Raw genomic sequence first — 19,618 nt, forward strand, 5'->3', positions numbered from 1 at the left:
CATTTAATACAGACAGTGCCACCTCCTACAAATGTTTACTTATTTCCTTAGATTGTGAGAACTAAAATTACAGACATTTTGTACTAAACAATTTAATTATTTTTTGCAACATATTGGGGTTTTGGTTTTGTTTGTTCTGTTTGCAGTACTCTGATGTTAAACTCTCTGTCAGTGCCTGAGAAGTGAGTAACGCTTGTGATCCAGGTCTGCTAGCACAGGTACTTTTGCAAAAAGCAAGAACAGCATTTATGCTATAGCCCTCAGTATTATTCCCTTTGTGCTTGTAAATTAAGCAAACTTTTACTTTTAAAACCTTCCCAACTGATGCTGTTCTGTAACGAAACAGATCAGCCAGCAGTTCTGCTGAGGCACATTGAGGAGGTGTGAAAGGAAGAGAAAAAAGAAAAAAGATAGTTGTTGCAAGGAATGACCCCGTGCATTCACTTGTAATGTTTTTACTGGCTTACTCTTAGATATAGAAGGGTATTTTTCCAGCAAAAAAAACCATCCAGGCAAAGTCTGTACAGAGTATTTGATTATAAGTAAATAAAATGAAAATGCATCTCTTCACTCTGGATGCTTTTGAGCAGCTGCACATTTCACATTGATCAGGGCAGATTAAGAAAAAGAAGAGGTCACTGTAGCCTAATTTAATAATGCAAGTAGCAGTGGCTGCAAAGTTTTTCAGAATTGATTTTCATTTTTACGAAATTAGATCTTTTAGGAGAAAAACTGAAGATGTGCCAGTGTTAGATAATTCACTGCACTTTACAGTAAATGGTTCAGACTCTGCTTTTACCATGGCTTAGAATACACAGGGGTTTTGTTGAATTTTTTTTCTTTTAATGTTTTCTGGCTTCAAGCTGTGATAGCTTTTCCAGGTATACAGAAAGAAGTTCCTGGTTTTTTTCTTCCCTATTGCTACTACACATATTTTATAGTCTTGCAAGTCCTTAGTTCAATAACTTAGCTCCTTAAATAAACTCCAATAAATAAAATTGGCTGACCTTGGTGATATATTTCATTGAGAGAGATTTTCTAATTGCTCAGTGATTTTCATATCCCTTTTCAAGTTTATCTCTATTTTGTCAACGTATCAAAACTAGATGTGCTATTTCAGAGTCAGCAGCAATTCTAGATGTGATACCACATCTTTCCTCCTTGTGATTTCTCAGTTTGTACATCTGAGGTTACAGGAAAGTTGGGGTTTTTTGTGGGAGGGCCACTTCTTGGCAGTTGGTACTTCACCAACATTTCTCCTTTTTGTTTTTCGTTTCCCAGGATAAAATCTCAGGTCAGGTAAGTATAGACTCCAGTCTTTGCTTTTAAATTAATGAGCTCATCAATGACCTTATTGAAATGCATGTTTGCTTGCCCCAGCTGCAACACGATCAGGTCACCCTGTCCCAGTATCTTCTCCGTGTCATTATTTACCCTTCCCTCGTGTCATCTGTGAGGTTTATCAGCAATACTCTGCTTTCTCCCAAGTCACTGATAAATATGTCAAGTATTTAGAGTCCAGGATTAATCGCAGACAGACCCAAAATATGCCTTTGTAGACAGCTACATTATGAGGTGGTGGTGAGATAGCTTCATGTTCCAGAAATATAGAACATGAAGCTATATATAGAAATATAGAAAAATAGGGGCATATAGACAGAAATTTCTTTAATCAAATGTAATTTCTGATTTTTTTTAATTAAAAATTAATGTTGCATCAAGAAGTTTCTTCTGTGACTGCTTTCACCTTTGCATTGTAGTTGCTAACCTGGCTGCAACAATGCTCCCTGGCTTTTTGGTGGAGGAGTTGGACGGGATAGTTCCCCAGAACTCCTCAGAGGTGTGAAAGCCTCAATGTTTCTGGGGGTTTCTTCTGAATATTTCCTTGTTTGGAGTTTTATAAAACCAAGACTGGGTGGGCTGGTCTCTCAGCCATGGAAGTTGTTAACCACTTCTAAGAATCTCTGGTCATTTCCACGGCTTTGTGCATCGGGGTGGAAGGAAACGGCCACCTTGGGGCATGGAGCCAGTGTTGCCAATTTTTGCAATTTTTCCCGATTTTTCCCCCCCTTACTTGGTGTTTTCTCGAGTCATTCAGCCAGGGTGTCATATCACCAGTTTTTACAAGCAATCAAGAGAAACAGAAAGAACTAGAAAGGAGGGTGCAGCCAGGTGGGGATCAACCTCTTCTCCCAGGTAAACAGCGACAGGAGGGGAGGACACAGAGCCGGGGAGGTTCAGGCTGGCCACGAGCAAGAATTTCCCCACAGGACGGGCGAGGAGCCATGGGGAAGGGCGAGGAGCCACGGGGAAGGACGAGGAGCCATCGGGAAGGGTGAGGAGCCACGGGGAAGGACGAGGAGCCACAGGGAAGGACGAGGAGCCATGGGAAAGGACGAGGAGCCATGGGAAAGGACGACGAGCCATCGGGAAGGACGAGGAGCCATGGGGACGGGCTGCCCAGGGCTGCTGAGGCCAGCGCCTCCGGAAGAGGGCGGCAGAACTACATCGCCCAGCGTGCCCCGCGCGGGCGGGCGCGGCGGGCGGAAGCGGGGCCGGGCCGGGTGCGAGGCGGCGGCGGCGGCGATGGGCGGTGGGTGCCGGGCCGGGCCGGGCGGTGAGGGGATGTTGGGCGGAGACGGGAGATGGGGCTGAGGGCTCGAGCCGTTCCCCTGGGGTTTGCTGTCGGTCCACAGCTGCTGCCCCCCGCGCGGGGCTGCCGCCTGGGAGGCCCGAGACCCCCGGGGGCGGTGGCGCTCCGTGGGGATGCCCGCCCGGCCCGGCCCGGTACTGGGCTGATCCTGCGGGACGGGTGCTCTTGGCCTGAGAGCTCTTCAAGTAATTTCCCCTCTCCATCTTAGCTTTATTATTTTTTTTTTCGTTAATGATAGCACTGGGAGATGTGTGTGAAGTAATTTAAGAGTAAAATTATGATGATGTCCAGCCATTCGGTTTGCTCTTTGCTTGTAGGTCACTTGTTATGAACTGGTGGTGTGGAAGAAGCTGAATGAATGGAAGAGTCAGGGCAAAAGGGAAGTTTGCGTTTCATGCTCTCCGCTGGCCACAGGACACAAACAACGTTCTGAAGAGACCTGGAATCATCAGAGCTGTGTGTCCTGAGGGACTCTGAGCATCTCTGGAGGTAAAAAAAGCATTTGGTAGCAATCTTTCCTAACGTTTTGTTTCCCTGATCCAGCTTGGTGTTGTTTCCAGCCCTCTCCCCATATTTGCCCCCTCTTTCAGGCCTTCTGATCCCTTTCTGATTGCTGGCATGTTTCCTGAGAGAATGCCAGCGAATGCACCAGGGACTCTTTTGCGATGTCACGTAAAAGGAGTTTCTTAAATGTGGTGACCCACTGTTGGCTGAAAGGAGTGACCGCAGCAACAAGATAAAAATATGCAAGTTTTTGTATTCCATTCTGCCATGGTACAGTAACTTCTTACAAAGACTGTCCAGTCTTCAGTCTTAGAGTTGATTTTTTGCCAGAATACTTGTTTTTGTTCTGTTCTCTGTTTTTTCTTCCCCAACTCTACTGACTTGTCTCCTTTGTTTTTCCCTTCTTTGAACTGCATGCAATTTAGTCATTCTCTTGAGTGTTGCTTCCAGTTTGGCCTTTACCTTCACTTTTTTGAGCTTTTTTCAAAAATTTTCTTAAAATGTAAAAATTTTTATGTGTCTCATTTCTTGTAAAAAATTAATATAATTGCAGTATCTCATTAAGCACTTTTGCCTGTTTACAACTACCTAGTGTTATCTTAAATTCATTGCATAGCTTAGTTTCAGCTGTAATTTGTCAGAAATAGCATCTTCTGCTGGGCAAAAACATGCTGTCAGAGCTATATGAACATACCTCTTAAAACAATTAAGGTTCTTGTTGACAGCCTGTGGATAAAAAGCATTTTTATTTATTATCAATCTTTATGTCTTTATAATTAGTGTAATCTTTGGTAATAGTAATGTTATTTTTTTCATAAGTAAGTTTATTCTAAAGCACCTCCTACACATTGTTCTGCACAGAATCTTTTGCAAAGCGTGGCATTAATCCCATAAACAGGCAGTGTGTTTCTTCATGGTCTTCTCTGGTCACTATTTCTTACTGACTGTGCTCACTGCTTCCTTTGAGCTCAGCCTGGGGCTGGCAGGATGGTTTTCTCTTTTAAAGGACACCTCATTTAAGGGAGAGCTTGTTTCCTGTAGATGAAGATGCAATGGATATGCACATTGAATGGGCAGAGTAGTCAAGTCTTCTCCACTGACAGGAAAAACTGGTTCAAGCTTTGCATGAAGTGTTGTGGAGTTCTTCATCTTTTATCTAAGCATTTGAAGTGTTTGGCAGAAGCACTGAGGGGACCTTTGTTGTAAGGAATTGTGGGCCCACTCTTACCCTGCTTGTCACTGTCCTGTCCATACTGAAAGTAATTTTGGGACAAAGGCCACACAAAGCCACTCGCTAGATTTTGGATGCCTGCAGTAACATTACAAGAACTGAGTGTCACTGGAACGCCATCTCCCATTTACCAAGTGGATAATGAACACAGGGCAAAGCTTTAATTTGCTGTTTGGTGATTAAGCCTTCATTTTGAAGTATTTCACTTATGAACTGTTCTTGGTTGCCAGCTGACATCAGCTCTGCCGTGTTCACAGCACATCAGCTCACAGAAGGCTGGTCCAGCATGTGGTTGTTTTTTAATGGTGATCTGGCAGGGACAATGCCAGCAGCAGCGCTCTGTATGTGGCAACAGGGATATTTAGCTGAAAGTAAGACTTTTGGGCCAGTTATTTTCTTTCTCTGTCTTAGGTAGAAATTTGATAGGGCTTTGTCATTGTCAGCATTTATATTGAAAGGTAGTGACAACAGATCAGTGGCCCTGATTACATTCCTTGTCACCAGACACTACTCTGAGGATGGAGCTTGTGAGTTCTTGTGATCCTTCCACCCAGAGAGAACCCTTCCTAAAGAAAGGAGTGTTGCAGAGAGTTCCTCTTGCAGTAGATGTGATTGCAGTATAGTGGAAGATCCAGACCAGCCTGCTCAGCAGCCTGTTCTGCTGCTTACTCAGAGAGTGATCTGCTCAGCTCTGAGCTCAGCTGGGCAGCAGCTTTAGCCCTGCAGGTGCCACTTACTCTGTTTGCTTCGGGGGCAGTGTGTGAAGGGGCAGGGATCCCTCAGTTGACTCAGTGGGGCTGAATGGTGAGGTCAGATCTATACAACAGCTTGCTCTCCCTATCCCATATCCTGTGTGCCTGGAGCAAGTCACTGGGATATAGAAAGAGAGTGGAAATACATAACCAGGGATTAAATACTGCACAGAGAATTTGCTTCCAAGTCTGGGCTTGATTCTATGTTTTCCACATAAATAAAACTGGATATGATGTGTTCTCCCTCTCAATATTTCTATTATCTTATAAAAGTTCACAGTTTGTAGGTTATTATTTAAGTAAGTTGTGGTATGCAAACTTTGCAGAATTTTAAATGGATGTTTTTTGTTAGTTCACCACAAATCAGTTCTATTCCTTCTCATTGCTAAGGATGCAGTTCAAGGATGGATATTGCAGAGAGTGTGGCTTGTTTAATATGGAAATGAAGCATAGGAAATGATATGGGAACACATAATTTCTCCTCCTTGCAAGCCAGTTCCAGACAAATAGAGGAGCAGATGGAGAGGAAAAGAAATAAGAATGGTGCTGTTAACAGCAAACATTAATGCCTTTGAAATTCCCTTCTTTAATTTGCAGTTTGTTTCTTAGTTCATAATTTCTTACTGACAAGTGTGACTTGAGGCCCTTCACTGTTTTTTCTTGTGAATGTTGAGCTTTAAGTCATTACTGTTTCCAGTTGCGGTTTCTTTAGTTGAAAGAAAGTAGAGCAAAATATTTTGATCAAAGTATGTGGGAGAAGGGAGGAGACAAGCAAGAGACAAGCTGATTAGATAGTAGCTCCTACCACAGCCTACCTCTAGCTGCTGAGCTAGTTTCAATTTTTTTTTCCTGTCAAGTGCCTCAAGCCTGATTCATAGTAATCCATAAATTTAATCAAGCACAGAAAGCACATGAGAACAACTGGCATCTGAGAGGAGTCCTTTGGTGCATTGCAGCCACAAAACATTTTTACTCATTAAAATTATGGTGTTGTCATAAGCATGTGTGATATTTGTGTTTTCCCCATGCCTCCTTTGACCCTGAATCTATGCCATTTGGGAGCACGACCCCACAGAGGATCCTAAGAGAGGGACACAGAGCAGAGGCCTTGTGGGAACATATGAAGGCCTTTCAGTTTTGTGCCATTGTTCCCATGAAACAGGGCACCCCCTGTGTTGTTCTAGGTCTTCAAAAATACCACGGTATATATTGTAGCATTATTGCAGCATTTACCATTATTTCCAAGCCTGTCTTCCAGTGCTTCCTTCATGTTCTGTCTCTAGTGCCTAGATACATTTCTCTCTTCCCTAAAGGCATTCCAGCACCTTGGCATGGCTGCCCTTTGTGAGCAGCCTGGAAGGGCTTTTTCGGCATGCCTGTGGTTCTTATCTTTGCTGTAAGCACAAGCTGTGAAAGCCGTATGTGGTGGCAGGATAAAAATAACTTCTACTCTTGGTAATCTCTTAAGGAAAGCTAAGTCTTCTTCCTGGGTGTTGTGGAGGGAGTCTCTGACGTTCCCTACAATCAGGATCACAAATGGCAGCGAGCTGTGTCATCTGCTTTGGGGATGAGTTGGTGGGGCGGGCAGCCAGTGCAGTGTGGCTGGGAGAGCACGCTCTCCAGGATATCATCCCTACTTGGAACGGGCAGATCCAGCGGATGCTGGCCAGCACTCAGTGTTCCTTTGGTTCCAGCAGGTAGGAAAAGGAAGGCCTGCATATCCTGAGGGGACCGTGCAGCAGGGGCTGATGAGTATGGCGCTGCTGGGATAACACTGTAGCGTTGCTCACTTGTCGCTGTGTCCCCGGCCAGGGCGCCATGATGGATAACCGGTTTGCCACAGCGCTGGTGATCGCCTGCGTGCTCAGCCTCATCTCCACCATCTACATGGCCGCCTCCATCGGCACTGACTTCTGGTACGAGTACCACACCCAGTCCCCAGCCGAGAACGTTAGTGAGGCCGGGAGGAGCATCTGGGAGGAGTTTGTCAGCAAAGATGCGGATGAGAAGACGTACACGGATGCGCTCTTCCGGTGCAACGGCACGGTTGGATTGTGGCGGAGGTGCATCACTGTACCCAAAAACTCTCACTGGTACAGCCCACCAGGTATCTCCAGAGCAGTTATCACTTCCCTGGCTTCCCTGGGGTGCTGTGTGCTAACTTCCTCAGAACAGACTCATGCCACTTTGTTCCTCCAGAAGGCTTATTTCTAGCTTTTGTTTTGGTTGGTTGGGTTTTTAATAAAGACAGTCCAGATTTTTAAAGAAGCAAAGGGCAAAATGGTCTGTGGCTGTCAGTGCTGCAGTTTCTGGGTTTGACATATGATACTTGATCTAAATTTAGTCTTACGAGCTTGATTTTTATTTTGTCTCAGCTGTCCAGTTGGGGATACCTTTGTAGTTGCTCTACCAGTTACTGTCTTTTTAGGATAGATCCTGGGGTCTAGCAATGGAATAAAAAGACACTACTTTATCAAGGAGGTGCTCATTCCTTTTAGCTAGTCATTCACTTGTTTCACATCACAAATATCCCACCTTTGCATCAGCACACTTGGAATCCTTGAATGGATATAGAGTGAAATATTTGTATTATTTTTTCAAGTCATTGGGGGATAAAATGTGTGGCAAACAATTATTTTAATTGCTTCAAAGTTAATTTTGAGTGCTTGCTGTATATGTAAACTCCTTCATTTTGAATCTTCTTAAAGACGTACTTTAACTACATTTTGTGGAGAAAAAAACATGCATTAAATACTTTTTTTTTCCTCTCTCATGCAAGTACTTATTTTGGAAGACAATTAAACCAGTTCTGCTCAATAGTATTCTCAAAGTAAAATCTGAGGGAGAAAGTTAGTGTAAAGAAGCAAATCCTTCATGTTCTTTAAATAGGCCTTTCTGTCCCATTTTTGATTTAACTGTTAGTATGAGAGCACATCCTGCATGTGGAGATAAGCAGACCTTAGTTAAGGGACCCTGAGCTCAAGATTATGTGACAACATAGTTCAGCATCATATGCCACCACACTACTTTGCCGGTATGTTACACATGGCACAATTATCTGTGGATAATCCATGGAAGCTTGAAGATTCTGCATGTAAGAATGCTTATCCCTTAGTGTAGTACCTCATAACAGACACATTGTGCCAACTACATCATAAGAAAACATGTACAGATCTGTTTGGAGAGGTAATTTTTTTTTACAAGTGGAACTCTGAGGAGCTTCCTAGCTCAAATTATTGGGAAAGGAGGATTTGAAAGGGGGGAAGGAGGGTTGAGGGGAGGCACCTAATGGCAGCTTTTTCTTTTTTTCCACCCCTAGAAACTGATATGACTACAAACTGCATCAGTTTCTCCCTCTCTGATCAGTTTGCAGAAAAGTACATAGAGCCTGGAAATCACAACAGTGGCACGGATTTGAATCGGACTTGTAAGTGTCTTTCACTTCTAGTAGATAAACAAGTAGAATTAAAAAAAGTTGTTTCTTAAATTCAGTCACTAGTGAGGAAAGATTCTGTCTCTCTTGGTCTTGCTCACCATTTATTGTTTTTACAGGTGCACAGGCAGTAGGTCAAAGTTTAAAAGGAAGACATAGGTGTGTTAGCAAGGGTTTTGCCTATGAATGCAGTACAGGGATTTGTGAGTTAACAAATTAGGTTCTTTCTGTTTCAATGGAATCTTTGGTCCTTTTTGACTATGTAGAATGTAGAATGTCTGATGAAGCAGAAACAGCAGCGTAGAAGGGAATGTTAAGATGGTGGGAGAAGATCTTTTTCCAGCCCATTTTCAGCAGAGGTGACTGGTGTGTTTTGTTCCCATGCAGATCTCTGGCGGTTGCAGTTTCTCCTGCCCTTTGTCAGCATCGGCCTCATGTGCTTTGGGGCTCTGATTGGGCTCTGTGCCTGTGCCTGTCGCAGCCTTTACCCAGCCATTGCCACTGGAGTCCTGCATTTGCTAGCAGGTAAGTGTCCTGCCATCCTCCTCCAGAAGCTCAGGAGTAGCCCTGGAGCTCCGTGGGTGAGCTCACTGTGCTTTGCTGCTTGCCTCCCCAGGGCTGTGCACGCTGGGCCTCGTTGGATGCTATGTGGCTGGGATTGAGCTGCTCCATAGGAAGCTGCCTCTGCCCGAGGATGTGAAGGGTGAATTCGGCTGGTCCTTCTGCCTCGCCTGTGTGTCAGCACCTTTGCAGTTCATGGCAGCTGCTCTTTTCATCTGGGCAGCTCGCACCAACAGGAAGGAATTCACCCTCCTGAAAGCCTACCGTGTGGCTTAAGGGCTGCTGGTGCAGTCTGGGCTTTCTGTATTAGAACCACTTCTCCCCCAGCCCTTACTACTTTTTTCTTTCAGTCAGAATTTTATCATGTACTGCATGCTTCTTGCCAGTCAAGACAATTTAGCCTGCAGGCCCTGAAGACAAAGACCTCTGGGCTAAATGACCAAAGCCTGCCAGAAGTCTGCAGAACTTGAACATGTTTTTTAATTGGGTTTTTTTAAGAATTGTGATTATTTTTTAAGCTACCTTTGGTTCTTGACAGTTCCTCTTAGTTAGATGTACATGCCCCTTCCTAATTTTATTACCCTGTCAGCCTGGAGGAAATAGAAGTGGTGTTGTGTGTTGTGGGGTGGAAGAGAGACAAGAGAAGGTGCAGGTACGAAAGAATGGGAACCTCAGTGCACAAATAATACATAATCAGGAGCTGTCTGCTGTGTGACTGAAGCAGGCAGTACCTACAGGGAGCACCCAAGAGACATGAGGGAATTCAGAAACCTCTGTTATGGAAATACTGTAGCTGAATTATTCTGTAGCTGGGCTCTGGATCTCCTGTTATCACTAGTTTGCTGCATTTTGTGGCATCTGCCAAAGCTGCTGGAGGCAGAGCAGGCAGCTGGGGCACTGCCTGTACAGCACACCCTTCTGAAGGCACACTCTGGACTTGCTTCTGCCCAGGAGTGGGATTAGATGGCCCTCATGGAGCTCTGTCCTGCTGTAGCTCCACTGCTTCCAGGACCCAGGCTAGTTTGGTATCTGCACTACATGTGATTGTGCGCTCTAGTCTTAATTTGTGGTGCTTTTGCTTGATGTGGAATAAGGCTTTCTTCTCTCTTGTTGAAAATTACCTCCTCACTAGATTTTTGGTTTTAATTTGGTTTAGTGTATGTGTGTATATGTACATATATAAACTTAACTTTTCTTAAACCTCACCTGTTTATCCTGTATAGCACACAACAGGGTTTTTTAAAAGGTGCTGCTCTTTTCCCCTCTTGTTTAAAGTAAAAAATAACAGTAATAATAAAGACTCAGAAATTTTCAGTATTGCATGAACCTGATGGGAGGGTGAGGGAATGGTCTAGAGTGGATTTTACTTGGGGAAGGAAGACCCAGTGTCTAGATCTGTTTTCATGGAAATGTCACCAGAAACAATGACATTAGATCAAATATTTTAAATTAAAATCACTGCAACTTTAGCCATACTAGGTGACATATCATATCTAGACAACAATGTTCCAAGACTGAAGTGTTTAATTCTGAGGCCTTGGCTCACCTTGTTTCCTTATTTCAGGCTTAATAAATGCAGTGTGCCTTAGGAGAAATAATTCCTGACAAAACGAGGGACGGCAAAGATTCTGTGGGATACTGGTTGATGAGCATGACACAGAAGGAAGCATTTTTGTCTCATGGCTGTTTTTCTATTGTACCTTCTTGCTTTTTTTTTCCTTGTAGATGTTTCTACCCAAGCTATGTTTGCTGGGTCAGCAAAAAGCCCTAGTCAAGATTTCCCTGAAGCTTGGGTATAACTGCTTGTGTAATTTCTTTTATTTTTTTTCCTCAAGTCTGTGATAGGGTTTTATAATTATCACTGTTGAAGCCTTTACAAGTAAAACAGAGATGATAAAAACCAGAATCACTGAAAAGCAGTGGCAGGCCATTCAAGATAATCCTCTTTCTCCTGCTGTTGAGTAGTTTTGTTTTTTTTTCTTCCTTAAACAGTCTCTTTCCTTCCCTACAATGTCTGGGTCAGTTGTAAGCTTGTGAGAGGAGGTGTGGTACTTTTGTGCAGTATCTGAGAGTAAATGAAAATCTGTGCTGCCTGATCTGTACTGATAGGCTGTTTTTTCAGAGTAATTATCCTGACTTAGATAGATAAGGCCTAACAGCTCAGCTTGTCATGTTCCTCATTTTTTAGAATTACTAGGGCACGCAAGCCTCAGCGTGGGTCAAAAGGACTGCAGTTGCTATTCTGCAGTTTGGGAGGAAACACTGCTGCTGATTTTATCTAGTACACTTTATGAGGTTTTTTTCTTTCTTTTTTTTTTTGTTTTCAGGAGCTGGCAGAATAATTGTATTGTGTGATTTTAATCTGAGCAATGGAAATCCCATGCCCTCACTCTCCTCTTGTATGGGACACTTACTTTTCTGAAATGTAAATCTCAGTTTTCAAATTTTGGTTTTCTTGCTTTCTCTCTATAACAGAAGACTTGTTATAGACAGAAAAGGGGATGTTAGAGGTGCTGTCAGTTCTCTCTTCATAATTTTAAATACTAGCAAAACTAAGATTGCCTGCTTGTGTCTGTGTCTGAGACAAAAGAGGCTTTAATTGAGCCTTGATTTGGATCTTTTTAAGTAAAATGAGAGTTGCCTTTCAGATTTCGTGGGGGTTATTTTCTGTTTTGCCTTTTTGTAAAAATTTCTTCATCAGAGTGGGTCTTGGTGAGAGGCAAATCTCTCCCAGAAAGAGGGCTGGCCCTCTCTCTTTGGGGTGGTGGATCTGTGTATTGCTGTCTTGCTTTGTAACTGTGTGTTTTGCTCAAGGTTCTTGAGCAAAGAGTTCTTGGACTGCTGGCTTGGGTCCAATAAATGGCATTGGAGGAAAGAACAACAGAGGAGATACTGAAGATGGAGTAATTCTGTAAAAGAGGTGATTCAGCACATTAACAAATAATGAGACCCAGAGTGTGTGACACAGGCCCTTCACACTGACATGACTTGTGTTCAGAGGCTGTCTTCAAGAGGAACTTGAGGCATGTGTGTATGTTTGTGGTCATATACATGTGTGCAAGTGCAGACACCCTTGCTCAAAAAAGGAAAAATTGCTTCAACTCAGGAGGATAAAAGGCTGTACTTGTGTTCCTCAGTCCTTTGTGGTCTGACCATGGAATATGTTTGCTGATACTGGTTCAGTGCTGAAGCTAGGGATGGGGCAAATAGAGTCAGATGAAAATAGGAGAAAAAAGGGGCTATTATGTGTCTGTGTGCACAGAGAAAATGGCACACACCTCTGACACTGTTGTATGGGTTGGTGAAAGTGAATAGAATCAGTACCAAAGGAAAAGGAAAAACAAGAGGAGGAATCTGGAATGAATGTAAGAACTGAGGACTCTTGGCACTAGATGGGAACAAGCTCCCAGGACTCCAGCATGATCCCCATGTGGAATTGTGTAGCCAGGATTGCCAAGGCCAGCTGCTGCTCCTGCACCACTCACAGCACTGTCACAGTGGTGACTTAAGTGGGTGAATTGTCCTCTTGTGCTTATGAGAAGCTCCCAAAGGTTCTGTTCCCCAAATGTGAGGTCAGGAAGCTGCATTTCAAACAGGCCACTGTAGTTGTTTCTTCCTCACAGGCTTGGGTTTGTTTTCCTGCCAACTCTGAAATGTCTGGGAAAGCAGGACTAGCTGAAAGCTTCACAGATCAATTAAGTTTTTAGTCTAGGTAGCAGCCTCTTCTTTTTTTTTCTTTTGTTTCCTTCAAATGGGTGTTTTCCCTATTCTCTCCCCATGCTCCAGCACTTCTGAGGAGGAACTGATCAATGAAGTTGCAAAGAGGGGGTTTATTACTGTGTCTGTAAGGACAGCTCCTGCTGGTTTTAGAGATGGCTGAAAACAGAAAAGTCAATCCCATTTCCTTAGTTTAATAAAAAAGTAAGGAAATAAAAAGTAGTATAGAGCAGACACAAAATACTGGTTTGTTGTGTAAAGAGGACAGTTTGTCACATACAGAAGTAATGATATATTTTGGGTGCAAGTAGTAGGAGAATCTGGGATGACCCAAGAAGCCTTTCTAAATCTTGTCATGCCAGAAACTGTCTTAATCTGGTTTTCCTTCTGGATCATGCTGGCCTAGTGATCTTTCCTCAGAGCAGGTCTGTTGCAGTCTTTTTGCTGTGGTGATAATGAATGCCTCCTCTCTCCTCATATGAAATGCTCTAAAGTATTTTTTGAGAAGGATTTTGGTTAGAGTTTTGTTTTGTTTTGTTTTCATCTGATTTGTGCTGCATAGGGGTGGCACCAAGTTGTGTACCAGCTTGCAGTCAGTCTCTTGCAGTGTTGTTCTGTGATCCAAGGCAAGGACTTCTGAAAAGCTCTATCCCACTTTCTAGCATTGTGTGTACTCAGCCAGCACCTGTTATTCAAAGGAAAATTCTGAAATGTCAGCAGCTTGTTATCATCACATCTCAGACTGACTATCCACGCACTATTTGTGTGTATTTCCTGCTTGAGTGGATTGTGTGTCTCAACTGAGAGGACAACATCTTGCAGCTGCTTTTTTTTTTCTCATTTCCTCGGGAATAGCTAGAGTTTGTGCTATAGAACTTTATAAACTGGTTTTAAATAGGAAAGGATCAAAAATTTGCATGCTTGCTTTTAACTTTCCTATTGCTGTAGAATATTGCCCTAACTTTTTAAACTGTGGCTTTCAGGACTATAGAGTGACAAATGAAGCCTCTGTTCAGGTCATGGTTTAGATATATGGCAGTGGAAGAGTGACTCCTCCATTACTGGAAGATTGCATAGGTGTCTATTGTGGCAATAACAGCCATATGCAAAATTACCATTTAACAAGCACTTGTCTGCCTACTGCTACATGCCAAGCCTTTGTACAAACCAATGAGCACTGAAAAAAAAAGTGAAAGTAATATAATATATTCCACTCCTTTGTCTCCTCCTTCCTTCTAAATTTACCCCTTTTAAAAATAGCCGCAAGGGACAGTGTTTTATTTATTCCTCAGGTTAGAGCCATGAGTGTCAGATGTCTCTGCTCCATGCTTTCTGTGTACAGACAAGGGTAAAGATAATGCCTGATTTTTGTAGGGGATCCAAGCATCTCTATTGCACTGGGTTTCCTGAGGTGAAGACTGAAAATCTTCACAGAAGCTAGAACCTTTTGTTTAGTAAGAATTGTTACTTAATCAGAATCCTCTTTAAAAAAGGTAGGGATTTTTTTAATAGTTTATATTTTCACCCACCTTTCTCACATCTTTCATGTGCCTCTTTTAAAGTCCGTCTTACATTAAAATGCTTCAGAATACTATATTTTTATATATTCCTGCCCCTGGAAGCTCAGCCACGAGGAGTTGCATTGCCTGTGTTAGTATGGAATGTCCTTTGCTCTGCCAGGCAAGTGTGATGAGAGCCTGTCCCAGCAGTGTCCATCCACCACGTGCCATCAGTATTTGTAGTCTTGGACTGAGCTACAGAGTCAGCCCTGCAGTGAATTTGGGGCTTTTCTCATCCTCTGAGGCCAAGTACAGATTCCATCTTTAGGTGATGGGATTTTTTGGGAAATTTTTCTACAGGGCCAGGTAGCTGATGCTGTTGGCTTAGTGACCATGAAAATACTTTTTTACGTTAAATAGTTTCCATGTGAATTTCCTGGGAAACTTTCTCATTCTCAGAGGATTTGCCTGTGACAAACAGTGTAAGGCCACCTGAAGTGTTTACACTAACATTGATTTAACTGTTGACTGAGTCCACTGGGTGATCACTAAGTTGGTGGGTTTTGGAGCACTGGCTGGGTGAGAGCAGGAGTGTGCTGGACTGGCAGTGCAGAGTGGATGCTAATTTTCTGTGATGCCTCAACTCTGCTAGAGCCTTCCTGCATGCTGGAGAGCTGTTTCCACAGCCTTTCCAAGTGCTGGGTCTCAGTCCTGCACTGCCCAGTGCTCCTTTACCCATGCTAATTCCCTAATTTAAACAAACTGCTTTGTGTGGGTGATTCTGTGGTCCCGGTGACTTAAGTAATTTCTCCAGCCCTCATAAAATTGCTTTGAAATTAAGAAAGGCATGGGGTTCTTGCCCACAAATCACATCTACTTTCTGAATGCTCTCTAGGGCTGTAGCAGTGGTTTCTTCTGCAAACAGATACCTTTTGTCTTGTGCTGAAGTGACCCATTCAACCAGCTGGCCTTGATTTGCATTCTGATGTTTACTTCTACACAATACAACAGCAGCAGTGGTGCAGAACCACAGTGTCTGCCCAGCGCTGGGACTGCTCGGGTTCACTAAAGGTCTTGGAGTTCTGGGAAGTGGTGACCCATCCACAGATAATGAGGATGTCACCAGCGGTGGCAGTAGCACGGTGCTAGAGGCACCCCAGTGTCCCGATGCAGAACTGGGAGGTGAGGCAGGACAAGCTGCTGAACTGGTCATGTTGCAGTGTGACGTGAGCAGCCCTGGAGAGTGCGTCCCAGCTTCTGGAGCAGCTTCACCATCCTGCTTGAGCCACTGCAGACCAGCCTGGGAGCAGCACTGGGACAGCTGCACCCCTGGGGTGAGGGATGGACAGCACGGACCACGCTCGCTCTGGGATTTCCCCTGCGTGCCCACCGGGGCTCAAAGGGGCTGGAGTAGCCAGGGCTGTCCTCTGCTGGGAGCACAAGGAAGTGTGCAGCATTGTGGGGAGAGGAAGCCAGACCTGTTTGGCGGCAGATAAATTTGCTTTACCTTCAGTCACCTTTGTGAGCTGACAAGAGTGGCATCATCCAGGTGGCAAACTTGTTCCTCCCCTTCTGTGTCTCCTTGCTTCCTTGCCCCAGCTCCTGAATGTCCTCTCACTGATTATCCCCTCCTTGTCTCTCTCTTTCACCACATTAAATAAACTAGCTACTCAGGTTGGAGACACTTTGGGCCATCCTTGGAAGACCTTAAATCTGTCCATATTACCATTGCACACCCAGCTGGGTGCATCTGGAAGCCTAAAACCAGCTAATTGGAAATGTGAGGCAGAGGGACATGTTAGGGCAGGCAACTACAGCCACTGGCACTCAATTTAACATGGCCTGGATGCTGTTGGCTCTGCTCTGCCAGTTGCTCAGTTTACAGTTTAAACTCTCTGCATCCAGTGTTTAGACAATGAGAATTAAGAGCTTCATTTGCAGTAAAAGATAAGCACTGTACAGTCTGGGCTCTGCTTCTGTTACGCTCCCTGCTCTGGGTCATCTTCAACCCAGGAGATGCCAGCAGGCAGCTGATAGCTTCTTGGTCCATGGACATTGTTGGTGTTCAACAGGCTGTCAAGAAAACAGATCAACTGATGGAGCACTAGAGAAAATTGCCATGGTGGTGTTATACACAATGCAAAGATTCTGGTCTACAGATAAAGACAGTAGGGATTTCCCCTCTCCATTTTTCAGCAGCTGTATCATATGTTTAGCTTGGGTTTTTCCCCTATTGCAGATAATTTTTAGATTAACTGGTAGAATTTCTAGAAATTACAGGAGTCACCTTTGTCTTCTCATTTGAAGAGAATATTTTCAACAAAGATGTCACAAATTTCAAGCTCCCTAACAATAAAAAATTATGAACGTTAGCTGAAGCAGTGAGAATGGACAAAGAAAATCACTGAAAAAGAAGATTGAGGAAGTTGAATTTCAGGGAAAGATTATGTTTTCTCTAGGTTTCCTATTCTGGGGCATAGTGAATTGGAATATGTGTAAAAAATGCAGAAAACAATTGTTCATCACTTGACCACATTCAGCCTTAAGTGGCATTGTGTGTTGAAGCTGTAAATAGCTGGGGGTGTCCTAAGAGGAGTGAACGCTGCCTCTAGAACTTTTAGAAACCATAACCTACAGAATAGGGAAGGAAGGATTTTTGTGTGGGTCAGGTGACATTTTTTACAAAGGAAATTAATGCAGATAATTGTTGGTAGTTGTCCACATCCACTGGTGAAAGGACAGGAGGTAACCAGTCTGTAGTAAAAGAGCACTAAGCTGATGGACTGGGAAAAAATCTCAGTTTTGGTGTGCTTGATTCTGGGTGGATGATTGTTTGTCCTTTCAGCCCTACATTGTTCCTCATCCAAGCCATCTTCAGGAAGATGTGTCATCTACCCAAGAGCTCATCTCCTGAGTGTTAGAGAGAAAGTCTGTGGGACTTCCTTTAATTCTGTCACACAATTATTTGTGAAATACAAATACCAAAACCACTAATTAAACATGGACCCTCAAATGAGTGTTGTGAAATTTGATGAAGATTCAATTACTTATTTTACCCAAGACACTGTCTCAAGATGTGTTCCAAAAAGTCTCTTACATAGGTGTTTCTTAAAATCTTTGTTTGTTGTATTTGTTTGAGATGTGTTTAATTTGGGGCTTATTTAATCTAGTTATTCAGTGAGGCAAACCTGAGGAAATGATGATGTCTATGTGTTTGTGATGTTATCCTTCCTTCCCCTTTAGAATTTACTGGCCAGTTCAAGCCAGAGGGGCTGAAATACTAGTTCTGTTTCTTGTAAAGGAACCTCATGGAGGACAAGGACACTGGTGGCGCCTCTATTGAAGGTGACATCTGCGTGCAGACTAAGATTTTCTAAGCAGAATAATCCTTTGTCTAGATGGCAATTCATGGTTATCTTACCCTTCTTTTTTAATCCCAGATGTCACTGTTACTCAATAAATGAGAGGTATTAAGTATCTAGACTTTTTAAAGTGATTTTGCAAAACATTAAAGAAATGCACTGGGGTTTGCCCTCCTGGATTTAGAACAAACAAAAGACCAGCCTTGAAATCCTGCAGACATTAGAGTGATGCCATGCAGATCTGGTCTATAAAATTCACAGTAACTGATACATAACTGTTTGGAACCTTGATCCAGCATTCTAAGTCTGTCACTTGCTGTAAATGGAGCAGCTCTGTTTAACTCTGACATGATACATCTCACCATATTCCTGTCCCCTTTATGGCATTTCCTGTAGGGCTGAAATGAGACCACACATATCATTTGTAGCCAAGAATAGCTGTCTCTTAGGCATTGCTGGAGTATTTCACAGGGACTTACATTAAAAATTTGTCATAAATAGCAGAATAAGGGCAGATGTTTCATATGGGCAGTGAGATGTCTTTTTGATGTTTATTATGCTGAGTCAGGCTGAAAGTGATCAAAGAAAAGCATCAGAAATTAGAGGTGATAGAGAACTAGACAAAAGCAAAATTTGGAAAATAAGTCTGAGCTGTAAATAATAAAGCTGACATTCCTTCTGGCCTTGCAGGAAAGCAGACAGCTTCATACTAGTGACACAGGCATATCTGTTATGAGATAATATTCTTCTTCAGCTTATTCACACAGAAGTACTCATCAGCAGTTTCCCCACAAACTTCTTTGGAATTTACCTCTAAAAATTATGGTTTTTGAGCACGATTTCTTTGTTATAGATTTCTCTTTCTTTTCACAGATTTCTAAGGCAGAATTCTCTTTCAAATAGGAAATAACTTGTTTCTCATCATACTGTTCTTCTAATAAGAGATTCTGCCCTATCTGAAGTCATTCTGTGCTTCATTATTGAGCTCCCCTTTGTTCTCTGTGTCTTTATTTTTTAATGAAAATTCTTTCTAATGTGTGACTGATTGCTCTCAGATGAGTCCTTTGAACTGTTTCCAGCTGTGTCATTGAAAGCTGTACAGATCTTTTCATAGTGACAAAATTTACCAAACAAGAGGAAAACATTAAAATCATGAGCAGGTAAGCCCATGGAGATAAGAACTGGTTCAGCTGGAAGTAATCAAATTTGAAGAGGGTTTCTAGCATCTCAATGCCACTTTGGATCTGTGATGCTGATGTAATAGGTTTCGTATTCAAAACTTAGAAGGAAATGCTGTGAGTTCAATTCTGGTAATACTGGAGTTGATCACACACTTAAGGGTTTAAAATAAATTTTTAAGATTTTAGTGTTAGATGTTAATTTTGCTTCAACATATTGCCCTGCACTTACAGAAAAAATAAGGAGAGACTTTGGGACTTTGTTTCTTGCCTAGACTCTGTGTTATAGGGAATTTGTTTTGAAACCACGTTGTGGCTTTCAGCTCATGGGGTTTGCTTTGCTTTGCAGCTTTCTTTGTTTTTGAGGCAAACAAAACCTTAGTAAGAGAACTGTCTCCCTAGAGATCACTGCATCAACACTTATAATCTCTAGGATTATGCTGCTTTGTAGAATGTCAGACTGCTTCAAGGTCGACAAATTTACTTCTTCTGAGGCATTATCCTATGAAGAACTACAAAAATATTAGGTTAAGAGAAAGTGTCAGCCAGCTGAACATTTCCAATCCCTACTTTTTCACAAAGCCTGTTAACATCAGGCTTCCAGTTAAAGCTCTGTAGGATGGTACAGAGACAAGTGAGCAAATAGCAAAATGGAGCCCTGAATATACAAGTTAAAGTAAACACACAAATACACTATTATGCCCATGGGCAAAATATCAGTCTTGGCA

At 42.8% G+C, this 19,618-nt stretch overlaps 1 protein-coding gene across 2 annotated transcripts; it reads left to right on the plus strand.

Moving 5' to 3' along the window:
* Window positions 1–2,230: 2,230 nt before the first annotated feature.
* On the plus strand, window positions 2,231–11,668 carry CLDND1 (claudin domain containing 1). Of its 2 annotated transcripts, none has more exons than XM_058825679.1 (6): window positions 2,231–2,335; window positions 2,971–3,142; window positions 6,953–7,247; window positions 8,460–8,567; window positions 8,961–9,098; window positions 9,190–11,668. In XM_058825679.1, the coding sequence occupies exons 3-6, from the start codon at window positions 6,959–6,961 to the stop codon at window positions 9,408–9,410; spliced, it is 756 nt and encodes a 251-aa protein (XP_058681662.1). In that variant the 5' UTR covers window positions 2,231–2,335; window positions 2,971–3,142; window positions 6,953–6,958; the 3' UTR covers window positions 9,411–11,668. The 2 variants fall into 2 exon arrangements, with proteins under 2 accessions (XP_058681662.1, XP_058681661.1); XM_058825678.1 differs by lacking the exon at window positions 2,231–2,335 and adding an exon at window positions 2,377–2,593.
* Window positions 11,669–19,618: the final 7,950 nt, after the last annotated feature.

The sequence above is a fragment of the Ammospiza caudacuta genome, chromosome 2 (genome assembly GCF_027887145.1).
Source record: "Ammospiza caudacuta isolate bAmmCau1 chromosome 2, bAmmCau1.pri, whole genome shotgun sequence".
NCBI lineage: Eukaryota > Metazoa > Chordata > Aves > Passeriformes > Passerellidae > Ammospiza > Ammospiza caudacuta.

Bases quoted from the DNA above. Each gene is read 5' to 3' on its own strand.
- CLDND1 (XM_058825679.1), top strand. From the start codon at position 6,959: ATGATGGATAACCGGTTTGCCACAGCGCTGGTGATCGCCTGCGTGCTC. The intron at 8,568-8,960 runs GTAAGTGTCTTT...GTTCCCATGCAG, and splicing joins CACGGATTTGAATCGGACTT to ATCTCTGGCGGTTGCAGTTT. The intron at 9,099-9,189 runs GTAAGTGTCCTG...TTGCCTCCCCAG, and splicing joins AGTCCTGCATTTGCTAGCAG to GGCTGTGCACGCTGGGCCTC.